Genomic DNA, 25,874 nt, shown 5'->3' with positions numbered 1-25,874 from the left:
AAGTGGGGACATGTCAAAGGAAGCAGACTTTTCCCATTGCGAGTAGAGGGATACACTCCTGACTTGAGTGACTCCTCAGAGGGACACCCCTGGAGCTGAGCCCTCAGCTAGGGAGTTCTCAGAGAAAAGGCAGGAAAGCTAAGTACTTAAACTGGAAGGGTCCAGGCCAGACCCTGGGAGGCCAAGCAGAGCTGGGTGGCAGAGTCCAGTGCATCTGCTCCCAGGGCCCCCCACCCCCACCATCAGGACAGACCAGCTCTGAGCGGGGGGAGTGCTGCCCCATAGCCCTGGCCAGGGCTCATCTTCACATGCTGGCCCCGACCAAGATAGCATCCTGTAAGCTGGAGCCAGGGACTCGCTTGTCACCACTGCTGCTGGGGGTGACAGAGACAGGGGCCTCCTGACCTGTGATGGGGGCATGAGCATCACCTAGCCAGGTCAGCCCAGACACAGGGTAATCCATGGCCAGTGTCCCTGCCGCCCTGGCTCTCCCCCAGAAGACCCCCAGCCCCCATCACTGACCCTCTACCCAGAGGAAATTCCTCCTCAGGCCTAACTGTGGTCCTTCCTGCTGCAGAAAGCAGCTCCACTGGACGCAGGCTCTTTTTTTTTTTTTTCTTTTAAAGATTTTATCTATTTATTCATGAGAGACACACAGAGAGAGAGAGAGAGGCAGAGACACCAGCAGAGAGAGGCAGGCTCCATGCAGGGAGCCCGATGTGGGACTAGATCCCGGGTCTCCAGGATCGCGCCCTGGGCCGAAGGCAGGGGCTAAACCGCTGAGCCATCCAGGGATCTCCCCATGGATGAAGGCTCTTTAATGCCTCCTCATACCCAACAGACTTTCCCACGGTGGACTGGTGTACTGCTGGTTGGGTACCCAGCCTCGTGGCCTCCAATCCCATCCCCCCCTACCCCCCAGCCCTCCCCAGCCCACTCAGATGAGCTCGTGGGCTTAAAGCCCTTCAGCAGCCAGCGGCACCCCCAAGTACCTGCCACCCACCACAGCCCCCTCCTGGAGCCTGCTGGTGCACCCCCCTTCCTGATGTCACACCACGCGTTATTCCACCCCTACACTGGCGGGGGACGTCCAGGGCAATCCGGGAAGGACTTTCGGAGGAGGGGCCAGCGGGGTCCAGGTCCTGGCAGCGCGCAGGTGGGCGGGGCAGGGGTCCAGTCTGTGCACATCGAGCAGGGAGGCCAGATCTGCAGGAAACGTGGAGCCGGGGCCCCACCTAGTGGCCTCCCGCGGGCCTGTCCAGAAGCCTGGTGGAGATCCTCCCCTCCCTCCTCTGCACCCTGCAGGCAGTGCCAAATACAGAGTAGACATTGTGCTCGCTGTGCTTTATTTCAGCTCTTCCCAGCCGTCCAATCCCCCATTTTGAGGATCAGAAACCTAAAGTTCCCAGGGATTAATCTGCCCAACATCACTCGGCCTGCCGCGAGCCCAAGGCTCCCACTCCAAAACCCGTGTTCGTTTTCTACTTCTCCCAGGGGCTCCAAGGTGGCCGCCAGCAAGTGGGGAGTTCCAGCCCCAAGGGCCCAAGGGTGGCTGGGAGAGGGATGTGGAGGACAAAGAGGGTATGGGGGTCCCATGCTTTGATACAGCTCCCCCCCCCCCCCGTGAGAGAGCCCACGCCCCACACCAAAACTCCAACAGCTTCTTACAGGGGTGGGAGCCTACTATTCACACAGGGAGGGGGGCCCTGGGAGAAGCAGGGGTAAAAGGGGGACTTCACCCCTGGGGGGTGGCTGTGTCCAAATCTAAGAAAACCCCTGGGAAAGCAATGGTGCTGGGCATCCAGCCAGCAGGTCTAGGCTCATTCCAGGGGGCATGGGTCAGTGCATGAAACCGGGGGGCACTGTGGGGCACACACACAGGAGGACGGAAGCTGTGAGGCTGAAGAATCACAATTCCCGCCCGCAAGGACAGGATCAGAGCCTGCATGCAGTAACCAGCAAGGCAGATCCAGCTAAGGCTTTTCTCTAGCAAAAGCGGCATCAGTGCATCACTGAGAGATTCTGCTCTCATAGGAGCCAGAGGAGAGGACCATTCAGTGGTTTCCGGGGTGAGGGGACACCAGGCCTCAGCCCCTCCCTGGGCTCTGCAACTGTCTGTCCTTCTTTCCTGACCTGTGGAGAGACATGGGGAGGCGGGGAAGAAAAGTCTTCAGAGGACAATGCCACACAGTGAGAAGGGGCTCCTGGAGGGCAGGGGAGCCTGTTCCTCCAAGGCAGCCACCAGCAATCACATGGAGGGGCCAGACCCGCTACCCCAGGATGACATCCCCTGTCAAGGCAATAGGGCAATGGAATGACCTTCCTCACCCCGGGCACTGCAGGTATTCACAGGGCAGAACAATTCGGGGAAAAATCCCCCCAGCCCAAAAGGGAACTGCCCAGAACTACTACAGGGTAAGCACAGGCAGCTCTCCGACCTCCAGGAAGATAGAGATGGACGCTGCTCCAAGGGCAACCAGCTGTTGATTAACAGTGGTTCAAAATAAAGACCCTGACCCAGGGCCCATGGCCCTACAAACCTCCCTCGCACGTCCTCCCCCGGAACACAGCTGCCCACCTCTTCTTCAGTGATTTGTCTCCAAAGAAGTGGCTGAAGATGAAGCCCTCAAAATCATCCACCTCATCATCATCACCAGTCTGTCTCACAGCCACTTCTTCCAGGCTGTCCTCCAAGGCATCCACGAAGTCCCGGAAGCGGAGACGGTCATGGCGGAAGATGCCATCCTCGCCAAAGTAAGCAGGCGAGAGGGGCAAGTCCTTTGTCAGCTGCCCAGCCCAGGGCAGCCGTGCCAGGTAAGTCCTTAGCAAAGAGGCCAGCTCCTGTCGCTGCACGGGGGCCAGCTCCACACCAAAGGCCAAACCCTCCTGCCGGGCACACTCGCGCACACCCGAGCAGCCCTGGGGTGCCCGGTACTTGTGCCGCGACAGCTCTGCCCACAGTGGCGGAAGGTCATGCCCGTCATCAGCCCCTTCCTTCCACTGAGGGTGCTTCTGCTTCCCCACAGAGGAGTGAGGGCCCCCACTTTTCCTAGGGGGCTCCTTGGGGCCCTGCTGCCTGCCGTCCTTCTTGCCGTCCTTCTTGCCGCCCCAGCCCGCCAGCCTCAGCCTGCCCTCCTTCCACCTCCCTGCCAGCTCCCTGTCCTCCTCACCCCGCCAGCTCTTCTTTCTCTCCCGGCCAGACCCCTCCTTCTTCTGCTTCCAGTGATCAGCACTCCAGCCCCCCTGCCCATCCTGCCACTTCTCCTTCCCACTCCACTCCCTGGCACTCTGGAAGTGGGACTCCTGGGGCCTGGCCTCTGAGGTGTTGGCACTGACCCAAGGGTGTTGATTCCATTTCTCCATGCTCTGTAGCTTCTGGACCAGCCTGTGGCCCAGCTCAGTCAGGCTGGCACGAGTGGAGTCCCCTCGGCCCACACCCCTCAAGCTCCGCTCCAGGTCCTGCTGCACCGACCCCAGCAGCTGGCGCTGCTTCTCCAGCTCCTGCCGTAAGGCCTGGGCCTCGGCCTCCAGCCGCTCCTTCTGCTCCAGGAGGTCAGGGCTCGGCTCCCCAGTGAGCCCATTGCCCCGGGAGCCTCTATCCCCATCAAGGCACACGCCATCTGGACCCCGGGTGCAGTGAGCCTCCAGCCCTTGAAGCCGGGCCCGAAGCCGCTGCAGCTCTGACTCAAGGGCACGCTGGGAGGCCTCGCCGTCCTGCAGAGCCCCCCGGAGGCGGGCATTCTCCTCTTCTAGGGCCCTGGGCTGCTGCATCAGGCTCTGCAGCTCTTCCTTCTGGGCCTGGGGTGGAGGGTGCCCTGTCAGGGATGTCCACTCCAGGATAGCAGGCAGGACTTGCACTGCTCAGAGAAAGTGGTTCTCATTCTCTTTGCCATCCACAACCTGCACCAGACCTGGGATCCCCAAATTCCCTCACAGACTTTGGCTTCTGTGTCCTAAGATTAGCCCAACGTGGCTCTCACTGCCCTCTCGACCTCCCAGGCCCGGAGCAGATATCATTTGCAGATCGCCGCACTGCTTGTCTGTTGGGCCTTGGCCTGTTTGTCCCATGCTCCCATGCCCATGTTCAGGCAAACCAGAACCATCCATCAGAGGTGGCATGCCTCGTGCAACAGGCACATGGCTCTGGGCCTGGGCCTTAGGAAGATGACCCAACACCAGAGAACGGGAGAGGGCTGAGCTGGGGGATTAGCAAAGACAACCTCTTTTGGGGAGGACAGGGGATCGACGCCTGGCTGAAGGAGGGCCAACCTAGCCACCACCCTCCCACGTGTGCCCACCTGCAGTTGGGCCTGTAGCAACCGGATATCCTGGTTCTCCTTGGCCAGCCTGTCCAACAAGAGGGCCATGTTCTGCAGGCTGGGGACGCCAGCAGAGGGTGCAGCAGCCTGCAGATGCTGCCTCAGCTCATCCTGGGGCAAAGGAGCCAGTCACCCACTGCGCCACAGTCCAGGCAAGCCATGTGCCTCCCCACCAGGCCCCACACAGCTCTGGGCACACCCAAATGTACCTGCCTGTCCCCCACAGCAACCCGCACCTCGGTGTCCAGCTGGGAATCCGGGAGGACCCGCAATTCCTCAGTGGGCCCTGTGGGAAAGCCAGGTCCTGAAACTGGCCCCAGCGCACAAAAACCACTCTCCCACCCATTCCCTGACCTCCACACACACCCAGTCGCCCTCCTGTGCCAGCCCTGGACCCCATGGCTGAGAGGCCACCACGAGCAGCCAAAAAGGCCAGTAACTGAGTAATGGGAGGACAGCCCCAGCATCATCCCCACTGCCGCCCCAGAGAACCGCTCCCAGCAGCCTCCCTCAGGGCTGGACACTCACCACTGTCCGACTCTGAGAGCCCACCTGAGGATGGAGACAGAGGAATGTGGTGAGGCTCACCGACAATGGGGCAGGGGTCGGGAGGGGTGGGAGGCCCAGGCCCCTGTAGGGGAGGCACCACTCACTGGAGAAGAGGAGGATCCCCAGGCCCAGCAGAACCAGGGCCCCAAGAAGGCACATGTTGACGGAGATGCTCAGCTCCCCGCCTGCACCCCCGCCTCTGGCCAGGCCATCGAGACCCAGGGGCCTCACAGGCTGGGGAGCACTAGGCTCTAGGCCCCGCCGTCTCCGCAGACCCTCCACGTCCACATCGGTGTCATCCTCACTGCTGGAGCAGCCGGCCTCCTCCATGGGCCAAGCTGGGGGAAGGGAGAGGGACGAGGCAGTGAGACGACCAGAAGCAGGACACAAGCAGAGATGCTGCCCACGTCCGCCTGGGCATCTGTGACTGCCCTGCCCAGCCTTCCAACCTGTGAGCTCAAGGAGTAGCTCTACCCTACGAGCACCATCCTTCCTCCACACGTGCCTCACCTCAAGCTCCTCTGGCAGTTCCTGTCCCAACTGGCCATTGCCTCTCAGCCCCTCTGGGCTTGGGGGCTCAGGGGCTGGCCATCTCACCACACACCATCACCCACAGCACAGATTTCCCTCCATAGCAGACAAGCTCCCCGTCTTAAGTTCCTGACCTGAACAACAGACTGTACACCAGCCACTCCTACCTGGTATCACCTGGGCACCAAACTCCCAATGCCCTGTCCTCTATTCTCTTCTGGTATTCATCCCCCGACTCAGAGAAAGGCACCCCAGCCACCATGTGGCTATGTACGCCCTCCCTGTTTGCCTCACACCCAGACGATTCCACAGCACATGCCTCGGATCTGCCCGCCTGGGGCCTTCAGCAGCTTTGTATGAGCACTACAGTGGTCCCCTAAATGGCCTCAGGCCTCAGCCTTTCCCTGCACTTGGTTCCCCTTCAACAGAAATGGTTTCCTATGGTTTGCTGCCACAAGCCTGGGGCACAACCTCCTTAGCACAGGACAGGTGGCCCCCATCCCTTTGCTGATATGATAGTCTTGACCTGGAATGTCCTCATCCTCTGACCCTACTGACCAAGAACCCACTATCTCTCAGTATCACCTCCAACGTGACCCTTCCCTCAACCTGTTCCCTGATGGAACTGCCCCCTCCAAGGGGGCACCTGCTCTACCCACTCTCTTGGCCTGACCGGCATTTTGGCTCAGACAGGACTGCCTCCCATAGAGGCCATTCACTGCCTGCCCTTCCTCATCTCCGGAGCCCAGAGCTGACCCCTGAATCTAGAGGCAAGAAAAGAAGAAGCCCCAAGGCAGAGGAGAAAGATCCCAGCAGCCCCAGGCCCTGCCACCTACCCACTACTTGACCTTGGTCACGTCACTTAACCTCTCTGAGCCTCAGTGTCCTCAGGGGTAGTGGTGAGGATTCAGACACAGTGTAAGGGGACCACCAAGCTGCTAAGTCCTAGGGCCTGGACCAGAGCCGCGCTGGGCACCAAGCGCTCGGACCCCCACTCCTTCCAGGAGGAGAATGAAGAGGGGCACAGGGGTGGTTCTCACATGCATCAGGAGATGAAGGCTGGCTCTGTGGGGGGCTTTGACCCTCCAGGTCCTCTGTGTCTGGTCCCAGGCCTGCCACCACAGGGGTCTCCTCTGCGTCTCCCTGCACCAGCGTGTCTCCCAGGCCAGAGGGCTCCCTGGTGCAGCCATCGTCTTCCAGGACAGCCTGAGCAGACACAGCCATGACAAGGCCCAGGCCCTCCCTGCTGCCCCCCCCAGGCCCCACCCACTCCCCAGTACCTCCCCACTCCCCGCCACCCCGCCCCCACCCACCTCGGCCTCAGTCTTCTCTGGCAGAATGGGACCAGACTGGGAGCCTTCGCTCTGCAAGAGGGTCTCTGTGGTGGAAGAAAAGATGCAGGAAAAACACCACTGCTCCCCAAATGAACTTCCCACACAGCCCTCTGACTCTGGCAGGCCCTACCAGGTTGTAAGGGGCAGGAAAAAGCCAGGGCAGGTGGAGGCAAGAAGACTTTAGACCCGGACTAGCCCCACAGATAAGAGGCAGCAAAACCCTGGTCCCGAGGACACTGGGGCACCCCGCAGCACAGAGGAAGGTGGCCACCCCCCACCTCCAGGAGGGCCCGCTACCTCCTCCATCCTCAGCCCCAGCTAACTCCTCCGCAGCTGCCCTGGAGGGGCTCCCAAGGGCCTGGGACGCTCTGTCCGATTCTGGGTCCATCATGGACTCCAGGCCCGTCGTGGACTCTGGGCCCAGGGTCTCCACGGGCAGGCTCTGGAGGAAGGGGTGCAAGCAGAAGGCTGCTCCAGGGGAAGCACAGCAGGATGGAGCCAAGATCACAGGGAGGGGGTCTGCTCAGAACCCCCACCCCCAGTTCACAAAAATCTCCTACACCCAGGAGTGACCCCATGCAAGCTGGGTGGGGGGTGTTGGCCGACGCAGTGTCTGGCTGTTCTTAGTCTCACTACTGCTGTGAGGAACCTTCCAGAGGCTGCTTCTATTAGTGAAAACATGCCACTGAACCAAGATCACATACCAACCTGGTGCCCCCACCCTTGCGCCCCTACCAAAGAAGCTGGTTGAAGCCTGGGTGTCCCATTTCCCCATCAATGAAACCTGCTAATGAGTGGGAAGGTGGAGGTCAAAGACCCCCAGGGCCTCAAGGCCACTGTTGTGGCCCGTGGGCTTCCATGTAGCTGTCTATACTGTGGACAGCTCACTTCACTTGCATCTTCCAGGCTTCTCCAGCCTTTCCACTGTCCCCCACACCCCCTCTCCCTGCAGACAGCTCACCCTGGCCCCTCCCCCACCAACACTGGGCTCTCCATCCTTGGACACTCCTGCTCAGCAGGCCCACCACGCACTCCCCTGCCCAGGGTTCCCACCACCCCTCTAAGAATCGTTCTCTGCCTGAGTACATTCCTTTGCAATTTTCAAACCACCGTTTTCTCCTGGCCACCCCTATAAGCCAGGAATCATGACCCCTCTCACAGGGGAGGAGGAAGGTCCAACGCCCAGAGGTCAGCAAAGGCAGCCAAAAACAGTCCAGGGCTCTGGAGCACGCTGTCCGTCCTCCACTGTACCCTAGTCCCTGTGTCCTGCCCCAGCACCCTCCCCGAGGCCAGCATCCCCACTCCCACTCCTCCCCACTCTTCCGCCCCCTCCCCTCCTGCAGTTCTCACACACCAGGTTACCAGGGCTTGGGTGCCTTCACAAACATTCTCCAGACCCCTTCTCCCTTCTCCCTGGCTGTGGGGACACAGGAGTCCACTGGCTTCCTGCCCTGCCCACCACCAATTGCACTGCAGGACCTTCCAAATACTCCCCTCTTCAGGCCACACAGAGGGTAGCTCACCCTCCGCCCAAGGCAATCACTGTACTGAGTCCCTGTGACCCAAAGCCCTCCTGTGATTCTCCCTCAGGAAGAGGTCTGCGTGCCTGGGTCTTCAGGGGTCCCCAGGCTCTGCCCCCAGCTTCACTCCAACACATTCTTTTTTTTTTTTTAGAGGCCCCACTGGGATACTCCAACACTTTCTAACCCACGTCACCACCTCATCCCATGGGCTGCCTCGGTTTCCCCCAAAATGGCTTTCCTATCATTGCCTTGGGTCTTCTGCTCATGCTGGTCCCTACTTCTCAAAGCAGACCCCAGGGGTACCCTTCTTTCAGGGCATGGTCCAAGTCCTACCACCTGACTCCTGGGGCCTAATCTCCCTCCTCCGGCCCCTGGGGCTCCCCTGCAGCCAGCATGAGGTGATTCAGGTGACCATCAGAACCAAGGAAGGGGACACACCCTGAAGGCAGCCCAGGCCTGCAGGAACCTCTCTTCCACGGGGTTCCCAGGCCTGCTCTTCCTACCTCGGAGCTGGCAAACACCCAGCTATTGTCAGAACCTGGGTAGGAAGCCATAGTTGCAGAGGTCCCAGAAGCTGTGTCACTGCCACCTGCAGAGAAACATGCTCTTCAAGACCCCAGTTTCCGGGATCCCTGGGTGGCGCAGCGGTTTAGTACCTGCCTTTGGCCCGGGGCACGATCCTGGAGACCCAGGATCGAATCCCACGTCGGGCTCCCTGCATGGAGCCTGCTTCTCCCTCTGCCTGTGTCTCTGCCTCTCTCTCTCTCTCTCTCTGTGACTATCATGAATAAATAAATAACATCTTAAAAAAAAAAAAAACAACCCGGTTTCCTTCAGCAAAGGCAGGATGCAGAGAGCAGCCTTGTTTGGGTCCCCAAGGCTGGGCTGCAGCTTCCAGAACCAACCCTCAAACCCTAACACCCCACCTCTTCTCAGCAAATCAAAACCCGCCAACAGTCACAGAGAAGTTTACCTCTCTGGGGACCAGCGGGGCCTGGGGACTCTGGACTGACCTTGAAAGGTCAAAGCCCAGGGCTGGACAGGTTCTGGGGGCCATGCAGGCCAGCCCCCTCAGGTTAGAGTCAGAGAACACAAAGGCCATATAGGCTGGCTAACTTGACTGTGCCAAGCATGAACAGCTGATGAGAAGAGTGAGAATCACCCAGACTCTCCCAAAGTCACCACCTCCTATGCCAGGGCTCAGAAGATAGGACCCGGTGGCCTGCTTCAGACTAGAGTGTCCACCCACCCTCCCACACACTGTCAGCCCTGGTTCAGGATTCTCAACACTGGCTGCACACTGGAATCACCTAAGATTCTGATTCGACTGGTTTCAGGGTCAGACTCAGGCCTGGGTCTTTTTTAAAACCTCCCAGGCAGTCCTCATGTGCAGCCAGGCCTGAGAACAGCTGGCAGAGCTTAGATCCATTCGCTGTACCCTCAATAAATCTCCTTGTCATGCAGACTCTCCGTTCTAAAATCTGTTTCCTTTCTTTATGATCTGCAGAGTTTCATCTCAGGGAACTTGAAGCCCAGTGGGAAAGGCTTTAATGGCAGCTATCAGTTATAAACTTTAAAGTTTGCAAAACCACAGACAACAGAGCTGTCGTCCTGCCCCTTGCTAATCCACTCTGACCTGGCAGGATCTCTGACTTGGCAGGACAGCAGTGTGAAGTCACTCTAGCTTCCAGAGCCTGGCACAAAGCAAGGTAGGAAGAGGGAGACCTGTCCTGTCAGTCAAGGCCAGGACTGTCCCCTCAGCTGGGACCTGGCACAAGGCAGGAGGGACAGATGAGCTGACCCCCTCAGCCTTGGACTGTGGTCCTTCAAATGATAAGGGACTGTTTCCTATGGTGCCAAAAGGGTAGCAAGTGGAAAGGACTCTGTAAGCAAACCCCAGGAAGGGAAGTGAGGCTTGGGAAGAGGCAGTTCTTGGGGACCCCCTCCACGGCCTCGTTCTGTTTGACCTGGTGCAAGTCCTGCACAGGGCCCTAATAACCTTGGCCTTTCCAGATCCACAGCTGGGACAGAGCCCTCACGGTGTCTTCCCCAATGCACCTGCCTCCCGGACACCAGCAGCCATTCCACAAGGAGAGGAGAGAATGACTGCAGGGCCTCCCTATAGCACACCCAACAGGACCTCCCCAGAGACCTCCCCAGAGCCCTCTGGCCACCCTCGCCCCATCCCCAGTGGTTGCCTGGCTGTTAACAGGTGGTGGCAGGAAGGAAGTGGCAGCAGCTCAGGCTGAAGTCCCTGTTTATCTCTGGCCATGTACAGCCTACTCTGGTCCTCCAGAACCAGGCACCATGGCAACCAGGGTGATGTCAGACCCACCGTCTCCATGGAAACTAGTCATGGTATCTGGGTCAGCAGGACCCACACTTCTGAGACCCAAACAGGAGGCCGTCTGTAACCCCAGCCCTCAGGGTCCCCACTCTCCCGATGGGTTGGTCCCATTTCTCAAAAGACAGCCCCGGCCCCCCAGCCAGCGTCTCTTCGCCTTATTAGGAAGTTCCTCCTCAGCCCAACCTCTGCCCTCTCGCCGGTTCTCACCTCTCCCCGCCGGCCTCGCCGCCTCCACCCCTCCCCACGCACATCTAGGCAGGAGCCAACAGAAACACGCTTTCGGGCCTGCCGGGCCCTTCTGCTGCTCCCACTAGGCAGCCGTAGGGGGCACCGTGCCCTCCGACCAGCTACCCTCCGCCCCGTAGGTGGGCCCCCAAACCTCTGCAGCAGCGCCCGCCCAGGGCCAGAGCGCCGGCTCCCGGCCCGGGACGCGCCCCGGGTCCCCGGCGGAATGCACGCCCGGCTGCCGCGCCCCCGGCCCACCCGGGTCCCGGACCCGCCCCCCGCCGCCCCGCAGGGCCTCACGTGATCGCGCCCCGGGTCTTCCCCAGACCTGTTGCTGCCTCCCGGGGTTTCCAGCCCCCAGAGGGAGGGAGCGGGGAGGGAGGGGCTCACGTGACCGGGACTGGCCAATGGAAAGCCGACTTCCTGAGGGGGGGGCGGAAACTTTTGGCCAATAAGAGACGAGTCGAGAGCCAGGGGCGCGAGGGCCCCGCAGGGTGGGACGCGAGCTCGCCTACCGGCCGGCCCCTGTACTGCGCCGGCGGACACTGCCCCTACTTTCCTGGGGGGAAGACCCGACACGGAAGGCACGGGGTCACCTCCCGAGACAGCAGGACCAAGGGGCAAGGTCGGACAGACAGACGGGACTGACGCAGCTGCGCGGGGGACGGGACGGGGCGAGCGCTGAGCTGCTAAAATAGCCCTCGGGCGGTGCTCCCCGGCCCCTACCTCCGACCCCCTACACCTGACCGCCAGCCGAACAACGGGGGGAGGGGGGCGCCAATCCCAGCAGCAAGCACCAGCTGCATTGTCCCTGAGGCCCTGGCCGCCGGCCCGGCCCGGCCCGGGAATGTGCCAGAAAGGAAAGGCTTTCTCAGGGACGCGGGAGGAGGGGTGCCCCCCGGCTTTCCCGGGACCGCGCCGGGTCTTCCAGAACCCCCGGGCACGTACGGAGCCTCAGGACTCGCGCATCCTTCCCACAGGTGACCTTCGTGCGCACAAACAGCCGGGAGTCCTTGTCTGGGTTTTCAAGTCATTTTATTAATCCAACCGTACAAAAGACCCCCCACCCCCACATCTCTGCCACCCCCACTTTCTTCCAAATAGTGGAGTGAGAGGAAGAGAAGGATTGACAGACTCCCTCTCCCAGGAGCCACTTACAAAAAGGCGGAGATGGCGGTGGGGAGGAAGACATCACAAAAATAGCAACAGAAGAAGGGCAACAGAACCAGGACACAACACAAAACTGGGTGCGGAGAGAAGCCCAGAACCCCCTCACTTCTTTCCCACAGCCTCAAAACTTGCTGGCTTGCTGGCTCCAGCTGGGCAGGCAGAAGAGTCTGCGGTATGCCTGTGTAAATCTTCTCTTCACACGCTAGGGTCCAAGAGAAGGGGGCAGGGGACCGACCACTAGCAACTCTCTGGGCCACGTGGCTGCCTGCCTTCCACCCCACTGAGGAATGTGTGCATGAGAAGCAAAAGAGCCAGCTGCAGTTCAAGTTTCCTAGCAGCCCCTGGCCCATCTCTGGCATGCAGAGCCTATAAAATAAAATACTAACACACGAAGCCCAGTTCAGGCCTCTGGCTGAGGGGAATAAGAGCTCCTAGATCACCTGACCCAAGAAGATACACAGAAAGGTAGGGAAAGAGAAGCAAAATACATCCAGACTCTGGACTGCATTTCAGAACCACAGCAATGACCGTCCCGCTGCCTCCCTCACCCACAGGCTGGAGCAGGGATCCTTCTATCAGATGAGGTATAAGAGCTCTGTGCCTTTCCAGGCTTTCCTTCAATCGAACCAGGGATGCAGAATACAGGTGCCAAAAGCTCTAGACCAGAGTGGACACTACTGTGCAACAACCAGGGGAGGCAGGAAGGTTGGTAAGCCAGAGTCCATGTTCCAGGACAGTCTGAACTTCAAATATTCTGGTTTGTCAGGCCGAGTATCCCAATTTTTGGCAAAAATGTGGTCATAGGAGAAAAGCCCGAGAGGCTGAGAAAGGGCCACTGGCTTTGGTATGAGGGACACGCGTCGGACAGCATCTCTTATGCACACTCTTGAAGCCCCAAATCACCAAGAAACTGCCCCAGCCAAGAGCTCTCCTGCTTCTTCAAGCTATTTGGTTCTCGAGGGGGGAGGAATTGGGTAGGTCTTGGGAGGAAGCCACAGGAGGTGAGAAATAGGGAAACTCCCCATTTATTCCCTAAAGCTGTCTCCTACTAAAGCCCATGATGAGGCTACTTCAGGGATGGGACCCCCCACTCCTCTGACCAGAAACCTTTAACACTTCACTCCAAAAACTAAGGCTGCAGCTGCGGGGCTAGATGGGAGTGTTAGGCACAGGTGCTAGGGCATCCATCATCTGCACAGAGACCCCTGCCCTCCAGATCTCCCCCCAGCCTCTCTTCTCTGGCAGCCTCATCCCTCGGCCTTTGAAGATTGGAGCCACTACAATGCTGGGCAGGGTTGATTTCCTGGATCTCTGTTGATCTCAACATGTATGTGTAAGTTTCCAGAAAAGTGAGCAATCCAGGCTCTTCTGCCTGCCCACCTCGGTTCCTTCTCTGCCCCCCGGAGCCACCATGTTTCTGCCCAACAGGGACGGGAAGCCAGTGGAAACAAGGGCCAAGAGCCAGACTTGGAAACCATCGCCCTGGCCAGCGTCACCCATCGTTAGCAGCCACCAGCTGCCCCACACCCTCCCGGATGTACACAGACTGGATTTCCTTGGTCTTGAGGCAGAGATCGCAAGCCCAGACAGCAGAGGCCTCGGTGGTCAGCAGCCCGTACGCGCTCTCCGTCATGCCTGTGCATTCTCGGTGGAACCACTTCTGGCAGGAGGCCTCACACAGGATGGCATCCTGGTCATCATTCACCTCACTGCGACAGGCGCCACATGGGTACACCAGGCCTGGGGGAGGCTGAGGGCCTGAGCCCCCGCCCACCTTGCTGGGGGGTGCCAGGCTGTTGGTATCCGGAGTCCCTCCACCCCGCCCACTGCTGTTTGGGGGGAAACTGGGCTGATTCCCATTAACAGCAGCAGCTGGGGAGCCTGAGTGAGGCTCCTGGGGAAAAGCAGTGGGAGCAGGCGGATTCAAGGGCTTTCCCCCATCCTCACCACCAGGACCAGGAAAGCCAGGGTCCGGACCAGGGAAGGGACTTGTGTTGGGGGGCAGGCTGGGGAGCCCCTGACCAGGTCTCTGGAGAGAAGGGCCAAAAGGTGCTCCTGGCTGGGCAAAGCGCTGGGGGAGAGAATGGGGGCCCAGCTCCCCTCTGGGAGGTTGTCCCATGGTGGGTGAGATCATGGGGCCAAATCCCCCCACTGGGCCTGGCATCATCTGTCCACCGGGAGGGCTGAAGTTCTGACCCAGAGGCTGGTTGAAGGGTTGGCTAGGAAAGTTCATGTTGCCTGGGGGTGGGTACCCAGGGCCCTGGGGCGGCATGTTGAAAGCAGGGCCCATAGGGTTGGGAGGGAAAGGGGGTGGCTGTCGACGAAGAGGCTGGGGACCCCCTCCACCCCCAGTGCCGTAGCCTGGGGGTACCTGGCCTGCCATGCCCCCCTGTACACGGAAGCCTCCAAAGGGGACGGGACTACCAAGGAATGGAGGGGCTGCGCCCCCAACTTTAGGGGCTCCGAAGTCATCCTCAAAAGGGTTGGATGCAACCAGGTGATCCACCATGGGAGTCGGGGGTGGTGCAAACTCCGTCAGGTGTGAGTATGCAGGGCCCTAGTGGAGAACAGATGAGGGAAGGAGGGTCACAGAAGGAAACACACAGCTATAAACCAGGAAAGCAGAGGAGACACGTGTTCCGGACACTGGTAGCAGCCAGCTCAGATCTAAATCAAGACAGACCTTGGACTGTCACAGAGAAACAGAGGGTGGACAAAGCAGGCAGAACTGTGCTGGAGCCCCAGCTGACAGCCAATACCCTCAAGACCCCTAAGCAGGTACTGCACTAAGGCCTCAGATCCCTCGCCTTGTAAAAACGGACAATGCCCATCTCCCAAACCTGTTAAATCACGGTTCACACCAAGTGCTGCAGAAGTCTCTAGACAAAACTCGGGAAGTGCTAGGTGTCCTCACCAAGAGGAAACCAGGACAAAAAAAACTCTACCCTTGACGCATGGGGTCTGTGGTCCCACGACTCACCACGCCCCCCCCCCTTCGTTAGAAAGTGGAGGGAAGGGGCCAGAAGCAGAGTAGCCTTCTCTGGTCCGTGTGCCGGAGACAAGACACAAATGTCCCGGAGCAGGAGCCAGCAGTGCCCCCAGCACCGGGCACCACTCACCTGAGTGTTGGACTTCCTCCGTTTCTTTTCTGGGCTCTTCATCTGCAAACCTGGAAGCGCAGCACAAGGGGTACACACACGTTTCCCTATGGACGCGCCCGGAGGAGCCCCGCTAACTTGGACACGCGCGTGCTCATCTACTTAACGACTACGAACAAAGGTTCCCTACAGCCGCACCGCACGACCGCACGTCGGCCGCCTCTTCCTACCCCTCCGCTCCCCCAGGGGCTCCTGCAGTCCGAGTGTCTCCCAGACCCGGGGTCCTCCATCGGTGACACACGACCCCTACTCCTCCAGCCCCAGCGTCCCTTCGAGCCCCTGCCCCCCATCCCCCCGCCCACCCCCGGCCCCTCGCCAGCCCGGCCGGCCCAGGCCCTCGGCGCTCTCACCGGCTTTGCCCTGCTTCCTCCCGGTGCCGGGCGGCGCAGGGGGCGGTGCGGGGCCGCCACCTCCCTCCAGCTTGTCCGGTGGGGGCGGCGCCGAGGCGGCCATGGGGCGGAGGGGCCGGAGTCAGCGGCGGCGGAGGACGGACGCGCCCTCGGGCGGCACCATCGCGGGGAGGGGAGTCGGGGCGCGCGCGAGGAGCGGCCAGGCCGGGCGGCGAGGCTAGGGACCAGCGGAGCGTCAGCCGCCCGCCCGCGGCCGCAGCAGCAACAGCAGCAACAGCAGCAACGGCGGCAGCAGCAGCAACGGCAGCACCAGCAGCACCAGCAGCACCAGCAGCACCAGCAGCACCAGCAGCAGCAGCACCACCAGCACCAGCAGCCGGAACCGGAAGTCGGCGCCGCCGCTACCACCGCGGGCAAGGGGGCGGGGCCTGGGCCGGACCACCCGGCGGGGCGGGGACACGTCCAGGCGGTAAGGGCCCCCCACCAACTCCCCGGAGGGCAGCAACAGGAACACGAGGCCGCGGGTACAAGAAATAGGGACTTTAATGAAGAGAATTTCCCTTTGGTATAAGTGAGCGCCATGGACGCATCGGAGGAAATGAAAAACCCAGGGCTGAGACATTAAGCGGGGGCAGGGCGGGCTGCCCAGGGGGCTGTCACTTCAGGGGTGAGGCCTGGTGCGCCCCGGGGGGCCTCCCCGCCCCGCTGTGCCCCAGGTCTCTGCCTTTAGAGATAATGCTGAGGGGGGCTCCCCCTGCCTCAAAGGCTGGGAGGAGTAAAATACCAATCACTGGAAGGGGGCTTTTAAAAGTCACAGAGGTGATGTGTACACGTTGTCGTCGATTATCATTTTGTGCTCAAGGTAAGCCATGGAAAACAGATAAGGAAATCTACAGCCCTAAAATATATGCATATAAAATAAAAATAAATGCAGTCCCAAATCTACGATGGTATTTGGGGATTGTCTACTGCTTTAGTCTCAATGCCCCTATTCCTGCCTCCACAAATTCACCTGGCACAGTTACCAGTTCAGGAAGCCAGAGTCCAGTTGCCCGCCCCCCACACCCACCCCAGCAGGAGGAGGCAGGGGTAGAGGCTGCAGGACCAAGGACTATGCTTTGGCTGTAGAGCATAACATGCAGGCAATATGGGAGGGGTGAGGGGGGTGATGGGTCGACATACGAAATGTATATACAGACCCCTTGGGTGAGGGGCCCCTCTGGCCAGGAGGCACTGAGCAAGGGAGGGGTCCATCTCCCCGCTGGCCAGGAAGGAGGGACTCTGAGGCAATCTCTAAGGGTTGCCTATTCCCCGGAGAGGGGACAGCTGCCATTCCTGCCTCTGGTCTCCCAACTTAAAGCAGAGGGATTGCTGAGCAAGGAGAGGGCGGGGTTCCAGAAGCCAAGAAAGTGTCAGCACTCCCACCCTCCACTTCAGGGGCTCAAGAATTCTTTGCATAAAATGTCTTCAGACCTAGAAGATGGTCAAAGGCACAAAGTTTAACCACTGGGAGGGAGAGTTGTTGAGAGGGGTCTGGGATACCCTGAGCCCAGGAGTAGACCAAAGGTGTGATTCAGTCCCCTTCCCTGGGAAGGTGATTGCCCCATTAGGCCTTCCTCACTTCAAGGAGGCACACTGCCTAGGCCTCAAGCACCCACCTTCTTGGGGAAGGGGGTATCAGATTGGCACAGGAAGGGCCCAGGGAAGGGGGCCACTCTGTACATTAATACTTTGGTAAGGTTTGGGGAGAAACAAAATTCTACCCCAGGCTTCTGACAAAACCTCTCATTCAGCTGGATGCTGAACCATGTCCACACTATCCCCAGCTCCAACACAACAAGGCCAAGCCCACAGAACACCCTCAAATGAGGTCCTGAGACTCAAGGAATAGAGTGGAAGCGGTGGAAGGACCCCTTCGGGGAGAAAGCGCTGAGATGGATCACAGCTTCCGCTCCACAGGCTGTTGGAGACAGAGTTCACTGCCCGCAGAGATGATAGGCAAGTGATTGTCCACGTGGTAGCTGATGAGGTGGCTGACACTCTCAAAGCGGTGATCCTTTGTTCGAACCTGAGGAGTGGGAAGGGAGGAGGTCAATTCAGGCGAAGGGCATTGCCACCTCTCCAGGATGGTTTCCTCCTTTGTCAAAAGAGGGGCTCAGGCAAAATGAACACCCAGCTCAAATGCACTTCAGGGCTGGGCATTTGAGGACTGAAAGGAACAGAGCTCAGGTTCAGGAGTCTGAGAAGGGAAGAATGCCTGCATCTACCTGCCAAGCAGGAAAAGCGGTAAGCAGGGAAGAAAGACGCATAGCTGCATGGAGCATGCTGCACCCTCCTTTCTGCCACGCCCTCCCCCCAACTCCTGATACACTCACCACACCCTCCGGGTCCACCAGCAGCAGGTGCTTGGGCTGCCCACTCTGCAAGCCAGTGAGCACATACTGGCCGGGTGTGGTCGTGCTCTCCCGCACCAGGAAGTCCCCATTGAGCTGCAGCAGGGCCTCAGCCTCCCGCCGGCTCAGCTTCCCATGGAACCAGGGCTCCCCTCGGAGCTGCTCAGCCATGTCCACCACCTGGGGAGGTGGAGGCACCCGAAGCGCATCTTCGAAGGGCTCTGGGGGTTCAGAGAGAGGCCTGAGAGGCAACTGGCACAACACACACCCAGACCCAAACTTTCAGGGAGGGAAGGCCGGGAAGGAAAGAGCAGGACACAAGGGGAGGAACCCAGGGAGTAGGAAGACAGAGATGCAGAGTGGAGAGAGAAGCACTCACTCATGTCAAAGAGGTCTCGGGGCACGCTGCCATTGATGGCAGGATTGGGGGGCCCAGCCCCACCCCCTGCTTGCCGGGCCCTGTCTAGGTTCTGGACATTGACGTAGGATGGATCATCAAAGAGCTCTTTACCTGATAAGGAAACAGGCATGACCGTGACCCCAGCCCTGCCTCCACACCCCTGACTCTGCCCTTCCCAGCTCCCTTCACACCTGGGCAGGGTGGTGGAGGTGGCATCTGTTTGCGAATTTCTGGGTCTCCCCCAACAGGCTGCCCCACAGGCTGCAGAAACAAAAATGAAATGAGACCAGAAGCCCAAATTGGCCACTCCCATCCCAGGCCCAGCCCACCTCCATCCAAATAACTTACCAGCGTTGCTCCCAGGTGGCTGGGGGTCTGGACAACGTGTGGGGTGGGCCGAACAGCCCCCAGGGGGGCTGCTTCCCGAAGCCTCATGTCCACCACTCCCCCAAGAGGGGGCTCCTTCCCCGGGAAGTCATTATAGTACTGATGGTCAGGTGGCTCTTCCTCCTCCTCATCCCAAGCTGAGCCGTCAAAACCAGTCATCCTGAGAGGGATAGGAGGGAACAAGGGGGCACAGACAGTGGCCATGGACTGGGTACTTCCTGCAGGGTGGGCCTGAGTCTGGGCGTTTCCTACACACAAGCATTCTATCCCCCTGGCAGCCCTGCAAGGTAGCTATACCCCCTTCTCCAGTGATACAGGTGAGATGAGGAGCAGAGGTGGAGACGTTTGCTTACGGTTTCACAATTAAACTCTGGCAGACCTGAATGGTAACATCAGATTTGATTTAAAGTTCATGTTCTCAGTTATTATGCTATCTTCAAGAGGAAGGGGAAGCACACAGTAGAAAGAAGGGATGCACTCCAGAATATTTTAACCTCCCCTAAATACTCAGTAGCTGGGATCCCTGGGTGGCGCAGCGGTTTGGCGCCTGCCTTTGGCCCAGGGCTCGATCCCGGAGACCCGGGATCGAATCCCACATCGGGCTCCCGGGGCATGGAGCCTGCTTCTCCCTCTGCCTATGTCTCTGCCTCTCTCTCTCTCTCTCTCTCTCTCTCTCTCTCTCTCTCTGTGACTATCATAAATAAATTAAAAAAAATTTTTTTAAATAAATAAATTAATTAATTAATACTCAGTAGCTACTGATCTAAGGTGGGAAAGAAAGGTCGAGATCGAGATCTCAGGAAAAAAGACACCCTCCCTCACCCAAATTCCTGATGGCTCTATGGGCAGGAAAGTGAAAAAATAAGGATGGAGAAATGGTCAAAAAAGAGAGACAGGCCAGCAGTGAGGTGGCTGAGGACAGAAGAGCAGAGCAGCAGCACGGTGGCCTGGCATACGAGAGGAAGAGCGGGCCTGCAGAAGTAGGCAGGACCTGGCCAGACTTTCCTGACGGCCACAGGAAACGTAAGAATAGCAGGAAGTGGGAAACAGGCACACAGGTTATTTCCCCCTGACCCTCTTGAGCTCAAGCGTGGGCAGTGGAGCAGACCTGCTTTCTCAGTTCCAGCTAGTGCCTAGGAGCTGCCCATACCCTGCGCACCCGCTCACCTGTCATGAGGGGTGACCAGCTTGGGCGGGTTCCTGAGGTATTGTTTGAAGCGCAACTCGAAGGCCTGGCCGATGGTGCTGATGACATCCTGAGCAAGCCCTTCGGGACATTCTAGGATGTGGCAGGCTGGGGGCACAGTAGAGGCAGTCAGTGAGTTCTGGTGGACTGCTGGGAGGAGGCGCGGTCAGGGGCCTCATCTTCCCAGCCGAAGCCCTACTTAGCTACCCAGGTCCTGCTCACCTGCCTCACGGACAGCCGGCCCCACCCAGCGCTCCCCACCACGCCTCACCTCTCTGATTCACCGGGTCTTTGGCAACATAGGCGACGTACTCAGCTGTGTCCTGGGGTGGGCAGGGTCAGAAGAAGCCACTTAGCTCCAGTTTCCAGCCCATCTCATTCCTGACCCCTACACATCCTGGTCCTTTCCAGACACCACTTGGACCCCAGCACACCCTCTTTCCAGACAGCATGGCCCCTACTCCTCCCCCACCTCCACCCTGTTCCCCAACTCACCGGGTCCCCACCGGACGCAAATGAGATAGACTGCATGTGGTGGTTGGCGATGATCTGAGGGTTAGGGCAGGGTACAGAGAAGGAAGGGAATAACACAGGTCAGGCAGCCTTGGGGCCTTCCTGGGCACCCCCAGCCCGGGTCCGGAGCCCTGGAGTGTCAGTCCCACCCTTTTGGCTTCTTAGCCCAGGTCCTCCTATGCTCCTCCTTCCTTCCTGTCTTAGCTCCTGGCCCTGTGGCCAGGTCCCCGCTCCGCTCTCGCAGCAGTGTTTCTGGCCCCCTTGCCCAACCCCACCAACCTGTTTGCAGTCTGCGGCCATAAGGTTGAGGCTGCTGGTGGAGACGGTGAGAGTGATTGGCATTCCCGCAAATTTCAGATTACTCCTCCCCAGGATGGCACTGAGTGGGCGGCTACAGGGCTAGGGAAGGGCCCAGAGTCTCAGAAGTTGGGGGCTCCCCACACCACGAATCCCCCTCCCTCCGCCTTTTGGCCTTCCCCCCACAGGTCCCAGACTTATCTTCCCCCTGCTCCTCCACATTTCCCAGCAGTGCCCCCAGCCCCATCAGCCCCAGGTACCTTTCTCCTTCTTGTCGCCCCCTTGGCACCGGGCACAGCCTCACACACCAGACTGATGGCCTCCCTGGAGAGAAAGGGGTCCTCAGACCCACAGCCTGCCTCCCACTCAGCTGGGGCTGCCACAGGGCAGGGGGAGGGGAAGACCAGGCCAGACTTCAGGGGCACTCCAGGCTCTTTGTCATGGTGGATTGAATTAAAGGCCTTTAATATTTGATGACACGGAGAGGCCACTTCCTGGCTGATTGGGTTAGGGCCTCTGTGAGTCTGGCCCCACCTACTTCCAGCGACCAAATGTCCCATTCCATCCCAAAGGCAGCAGCAATCTTCCATCCACCCCATTTTATACTCAGGCTCCAGCTGCCAGCTGCCTCTGCCACCTCTCCCACCATGCACAGGACTGGATAAGTAAGAAGGTCCCAGACCAGAGAGGTGCTGCTTTTCATTCAGACTTAGACTCATTCCCCTAACTTTCTCTCAATCCTTTTTCTCAAGGTAAGCCATCACTAGCAAGTGACCAAGACCCACTCCCTCCTCTACTCACTGATCCAGGAGCCTACTCCCCTATGTACCCCCTCTCCCCTCATTAATTCAGGAACCCCCAGTCTGCCCCCTCCCCCACTAACCTGGTGACTTGGGTGCGGGTGTTGAAGTCCAAGGCACGCATCGACTGCAGGACCTCCACACAGCCCATGTACTGAAAGGAGGAAAGGAGGGTAACAAGTCAGCGCCCCCTCCACAAAAAGAGTCCCAGGCCTTTCCCCTGAGTGCTTCCTACACTTGATCTTAGCCAAAAGGCTGACTCTGAAGAGTGAAGACCAAGTTTTGCCCACAGCCTGCGGCTACACCCACAATGTGCCAGACCACAGGAAATGAGGGGCAGAGGATCCGGCAAGCCAGGAGGGCCTGGACATCTGGGAAGAGGATCTCGAGGGCAGTGATGGGCACTGGGGTGGGGGGTGGGGAAGGTGACATCCCCAGAGGGAGGAGGCTGGAGGATACAATCAGGACCGCTCATTCCCACACTTACTAAGGGTGGCAATGTGCTGGGCTTTGTGCTAAGCATGGCAGGGTGGGGGAGTCACCAGAAGGAAGGGGCCCAGGCAGAGCTGGATGGGAGGGGCCGCAGAATAAGAAAGGGGACGAGAGAGGTGTGAGAAGCGATCCTGAAACCAAGGGAGGTGCCAGCAAGAGCAGAAAACGGCTCCCGCAAAGCTGGAGTGAGCAGAGGAAGGAGTCTGGGAGGGAGCAGGGAGGACAGAATGGGAGACGTTCACTCACCCGAACCAAGTAGGAAACCCCAGGTCCCATGACTTTGTCGTTGGGATGTAGCCAGCCCCGCGTGGGCTTATTGACGAAGCTCCCGTGGCGGGTCCACTCCTCGCCCCCCAGCTGGCCCCCTTCCACCCGCGTCCTGCGCCCGCCTCCTCCACTCAGCTTGTTCATGTCCTGGAGGAGGGGCAGGGGGGCTGAGTCCAGCACGGCAGCCCCTCCGGTCCCCTCCCCATCCTCAGAGGCCCTTCCTGGCTCCCCCTTTGGCCCCAGGCGCTCCCCAGCTGGGTTAGCCAGCTTCAGGTTGCTCATCCGGGGGAAGAAGGAGCACAGGGTAGTGGGACTCTCATCCCCAGGCAGAGGTGGCAGGATGGGCCCCAGGGAGGAGGCCGATGGGGAAGGCAGTTCCTCCGGTGGGGTGGACCCTGAAGCCCCTTCCTCCAGCGATGACAGAGACTCATTCCGAAGTGGATTGTACTTGGGCTTGGGGGGCAGGAGATCCATGGCTGCAGTGAGAGGGAGGCTGCTGCCCAGCCTGGCCCCCCTGCCAGTCAGGGCAAGGGGGCCAGGCAAGGGGCATCCCCAGGCCTTTAGTCTGCCCGGATTCTATGGCCCAGGGATCTCAAGGATCCTGGGGAGGGAGAGGGACAAGTGGCACCAGCGGCCCCAGGCTCAGACCCAGATAGTTTCAGGCCCCATCCCCCGCCCAGCGTGGAGCCTCTTCCCAGGCGGTGAAGAGAACAGGCTGGACCAGAAGCAGCCTGGCTCCTCCCCAGGGGCGGGGAGGGAAGGCCAGAGACCAATCCCGAGGACACTGCTGACTCACAGGCTCCAAGGGGCTAAGCCCCCACCGCAGCCCCAGCCTAGAACTCTGGCAGGGATAAAGCTCTCAGTGCCCCCACCCTGCCCCCAGACAAACCACCAGTAATCTGGGGAGGAGTAAAGTGGAGTGGGAAGGAAGGATGTGGGAAAAAGAAGGAAAGGAGGAAAATAAGAGGAGGTCTGGATCCATCCACACAGGACATGGGCAGGCCACAGGGAGCAGGAAGCTGTGGGAGGGTAGGGGGACCGGGACAGGAAACAGAGGGAGCTGGGAGTGTAAAGGAGGGGACCCCTGAGCTCAGCACTTCCGTTCCTGTCCAGCTGGAATGCACCCCCCCTCCTCCAGCCCTATCACACCGTGGGGTGGTGGCTCTGGGGAGGCTGGGCCATTAGCGCCCTCTGCTACCACAGCTGGGAACAGGTGGTGAAGGGAAGAGGAAAGGATCCAAGTGGTCCCAGTGGACGCAGAGAAGGCCCAAGAGGAAGCACGAAGCTGGAGACATAATGGGAACAAAGTCCAACCTGGGTGGTGCACCAGGGAACCTTCAGGCAGGAACTGGAGCCTGGGACGGGCTGATGGAGTCCTGCCCTCCATGGCTGGCACCTACCATGCCAGGGGCAGCGGCCCACAGCCAAGCACTCTTCTGTACCCCGTCCCACAGGTCTAGTCAGCAAAGCAGGCTGTCACGGGCAATTCGGTGACAGGGTACTGACACAAGGGTCAGCTTCCTGGGTCACATAGGTGACAGGGCACTGACACAAGGGTCAGCTTCCTGGTCCTGCCAGGCATGTTCATACTCCTTAAGTGGAGAAGGTTAGGTGTGCCCAGGGAGCACAGTGCAGGGGCAGAGTCTGACTGGAGGAGGTGGGAGAGTACAACAGTTCTCCAAGTGAAGTGGGGAGAGGAAAGGACAGGCCATGAAAGCACAGAGGGAGAGGAAGACAAATCTGAGCCGGGGTGCCAGGGACGGGCTGGGGCCCATCCCTTCTGCACAGCTTCCAGCTCCGCTAGAGGGGACCTTGACGGAAGAGGCAAAGTCACCAAAAAAGCACTAGAGATAAATACAACCTCTATGCTCACCTTGGAATTACCTATTCTTAAACTGCAGAAGATACAAAGATGCAAACTAGTAGCTAATAATACTAACACTCAAATCGTGTTAGATACTGTGCTCAACTCTCTCCCCAGGCCTTCAGCTCTCTGGCCTAGAAGGATGGAGGAAAGGCTTCTACCCTGGCCTCTGCAGCCCCTGCACACAGGCCAGGACGTCCTCCCCTGCCGGCGTCTGCACAATCCAGAAGCGAGGACCCGCCCACAGGTGTGGGCCTTAGGAAGGAAAGGAGGAGGAAGTCGGGCTCTTTAAATTTGCATAGGAAAGGAGATGGCCTACAGGGAGTCTGTGTGGCTGGGTGTGTGGGGAGGAGCTGCTCCAGACTTCTCAGCCCAGCGGGGAGGAGGAGGCAAGTAGCAGGAAATGGCGAAAGCCTCAGGAATGTTTCCAGAAGGGAAGGCTGGGCAAGCGGGACCAGGAGGAATGCCCAGACAAGAGCTCTGCTTGGGGGGGCGGGGGAGGGAGAGCCCAAGAAGCGGCGGGGGCTGGGGAGTCCCTTCCAAAAAACTAAACAAACAAAAAAACTCAAACAGCAGAAAGGCCACTGTCCCCTCCACCCACGCCAGGCCACCGTTTCCAGGCAGCAGGACACTCTAGCTCCTGGTGCACCCGCAGGTCGCACGCCAACCTCACGGCCCTACCAGCTCCCGAGGTGCGGGTGCTAGCCCTACAGCTGTCTCTGGGGCGGAGTCTGTCCTGGGCTGGGAACCCAGGAGCAAGTCTCTCGGCCCCTTTGGCGCCAAACCCCAAGTCCAGGCCCCTCTCCGCGGAGCAGGGGGAGGGGCAAGGGAGGCAGAGGGCGGCCCCTGACCTCGCCCGGCTCGCCCCACCTGCCGGAGCAGAAGCACTGGCTCCGCAAAGCTGAGCCCCAAGTCCAAGGAGAAGAGGAGCTGTGTCAGCAAGGGGCTTCGGGACTACCACAGCGCTCCGAGGGGCGGAGCCCGTCCCACTCTGGACGCTGCCCAGGGGGAACGGGCCCCACATCACGGGTACCGGGGTCTGTAAGAGGCGAGGCTACAGCACGGCCCGACGCCATCAGGCGGGGGGCGGGGCCTCTCGGAAGGCGTGGCCTCTGGGGCGGGGCTGCCGGCACTCGGCCGGGCCTCGGAGGGGCGGGGCTCTGGCCTCCTGGGGGGACCCGTCGCCAGAAGGCGAAGAATCCGGAACTCAGAGAACTACCGTCAGGTTTCTCACAGTCGGACTTGGAAGCATGTTCGGGGGTGGGACTTCCAGGAAAGCTGGGCAGCAGGGTGGGGTCGTGGACAATACACAGAAAACAAGTCGGGGTTCGGGGAGCCCCCTGAAGATGGGGGTGGGACTTCCGGGGAGGGGGGTCTCAGGGGGCGGGACTTGCACATGAAGACCGGAAGTAGGGTCCCGGGAGAGGGGTTCCGGGGTGGAGGAATGGGTCACCTTAGGAGAGGGAGAAGACCTAACTCACCAGGGCCTCATGGAGTCTCCGCACCGCACCGCGGCTCGATTTGGTTCCGGATCACGCCACTGCCTCCTTAGGTCGCCGTTCCAACTTTCTCGCCGGCCTGGCCTCCCTGAAGAAACTTTATTGCACTCACTTCCGGCCTCACTAACCCCTGACCCTCTACCTCAGCGTCCCTCCTTCAGCCGTCCCACTTTGCCGAATCAGCCAATGGCAATGCGAGAACGCGCACGGGGGCAGGAATAGCCAATTAGAGGCATATTTTTTCCCTACGCTCATTCTTGACTAACGTAA

At 59.7% G+C, this 25,874-nt stretch overlaps 3 protein-coding genes across 9 annotated transcripts; all 3 read right to left on the bottom strand.

Annotated features, from left to right (window-relative positions):
- Window positions 1-1,329: 1,329 nt before the first annotated feature.
- On the bottom strand, window positions 1,330-11,196 carry PBXIP1 (PBX homeobox interacting protein 1). 6 transcript variants are annotated; one of them, XM_055324212.1, is made up of 11 exons: window positions 11,129-11,196; window positions 8,760-8,845; window positions 7,031-7,175; window positions 6,713-6,777; window positions 6,440-6,605; window positions 4,973-5,206; window positions 4,848-4,871; window positions 4,529-4,605; window positions 4,299-4,430; window positions 2,579-3,798; window positions 1,330-2,133 (listed from the first exon to the last, which is right to left on the bottom strand). In XM_055324212.1, exons 2-11 carry the CDS (start codon window positions 8,808-8,810, stop codon window positions 2,088-2,090), a joined length of 2,160 nt encoding a protein of 719 aa, XP_055180187.1. In that variant the 5' UTR covers window positions 8,811-8,845; window positions 11,129-11,196; the 3' UTR covers window positions 1,330-2,087. The 6 variants fall into 6 exon arrangements, with proteins under 6 accessions (XP_055180187.1, XP_055180188.1, XP_055180189.1 ...); XM_055324213.1 differs by having other exon boundaries at window positions 11,157-11,195; XM_055324214.1 differs by lacking the exon at window positions 11,129-11,196 and adding an exon at window positions 10,811-11,075.
- Window positions 11,197-11,831: 635 nt separating this feature from the next.
- On the bottom strand, window positions 11,832-15,643 carry PYGO2 (pygopus family PHD finger 2). Its single transcript, XM_055323862.1, has 3 exons — window positions 15,507-15,643; window positions 15,118-15,167; window positions 11,832-14,555 (listed from the first exon to the last, which is right to left on the bottom strand). The coding sequence occupies exons 1-3, from the start codon at window positions 15,607-15,609 to the stop codon at window positions 13,491-13,493; spliced, it is 1,218 nt and encodes a 405-aa protein (XP_055179837.1). The 5' UTR covers window positions 15,610-15,643; the 3' UTR covers window positions 11,832-13,490.
- Window positions 15,644-16,031: 388 nt separating this feature from the next.
- On the bottom strand, window positions 16,032-25,723 carry SHC1 (SHC adaptor protein 1). Of its 2 annotated transcripts, XM_055323858.1 has the most exons (13): window positions 25,587-25,723; window positions 22,221-22,388; window positions 21,566-21,636; window positions 20,943-21,006; window positions 20,665-20,784; window positions 20,368-20,421; window positions 20,144-20,195; window positions 19,854-19,980; window positions 18,648-18,846; window positions 18,491-18,560; window positions 18,279-18,410; window positions 17,882-18,120; window positions 16,032-17,574 (listed from the first exon to the last, which is right to left on the bottom strand). In XM_055323858.1, exons 2-13 carry the CDS (start codon window positions 22,383-22,385, stop codon window positions 17,446-17,448), a joined length of 1,422 nt encoding a protein of 473 aa, XP_055179833.1. In that variant the 5' UTR covers window positions 22,386-22,388; window positions 25,587-25,723; the 3' UTR covers window positions 16,032-17,445. The 2 variants fall into 2 exon arrangements, with proteins under 2 accessions (XP_055179833.1, XP_055179832.1); XM_055323857.1 differs by lacking the exon at window positions 25,587-25,723 and having other exon boundaries at window positions 22,221-24,568.
- Window positions 25,724-25,874: the final 151 nt, after the last annotated feature.

This window comes from Nyctereutes procyonoides, unplaced genomic scaffold, assembly GCF_905146905.1.
Source record: "Nyctereutes procyonoides isolate TBG_1078 unplaced genomic scaffold, NYPRO_anot_genome, whole genome shotgun sequence".
Classification (NCBI taxonomy): domain Eukaryota; kingdom Metazoa; phylum Chordata; class Mammalia; order Carnivora; family Canidae; genus Nyctereutes; species Nyctereutes procyonoides.
This window is presented reverse-complemented; position numbering and strand designations above follow the sequence as displayed.

Coding starts and splice junctions, on each gene's coding strand:
- PBXIP1 (XM_055324210.1), bottom strand. CDS start 9,041: ATGATAGTCACAGAGAGAGAGAGAGAGAGAGGCAGAGACACAGGCAGA. Junction 5,207..6,439: donor GCCTTCATCTCCTGATGCAT/GTGAGAACCACC, acceptor CCCTTCCCCCAG/CTTGGCCCATGGAGGAGGCC. Junction 4,431..4,528: donor TTGCTGTGGGGGACAGGCAG/GTACATTTGGGT, acceptor CCTTTGCCCCAG/GATGAGCTGAGGCAGCATCT.
- PYGO2 (XM_055323862.1), bottom strand. CDS start 15,609: ATGGCCGCCTCGGCGCCGCCCCCACCGGACAAGCTGGAGGGAGGTGGC. Junction 15,168..15,506: donor GAGGAAGCAGGGCAAAGCCG/GTGAGAGCGCCG, acceptor CTGCGCTTCCAG/GTTTGCAGATGAAGAGCCCA. Junction 14,556..15,117: donor GGAGGAAGTCCAACACTCAG/GTGAGTGGTGCC, acceptor GTTCTCCACTAG/GGCCCTGCATACTCACACCT.
- SHC1 (XM_055323857.1), bottom strand. CDS start 22,715: ATGGATCTCCTGCCCCCCAAGCCCAAGTACAATCCACTTCGGAATGAG. Junction 20,785..20,942: donor GGGCGACAAGAAGGAGAAAG/GTACCTGGGGCT, acceptor GCCCTTCCCTAG/CCCTGTAGCCGCCCACTCAG. Junction 17,575..17,881: donor TGGTGGACCCGGAGGGTGTG/GTGAGTGTATCA, acceptor CCCACTCCTCAG/GTTCGAACAAAGGATCACCG.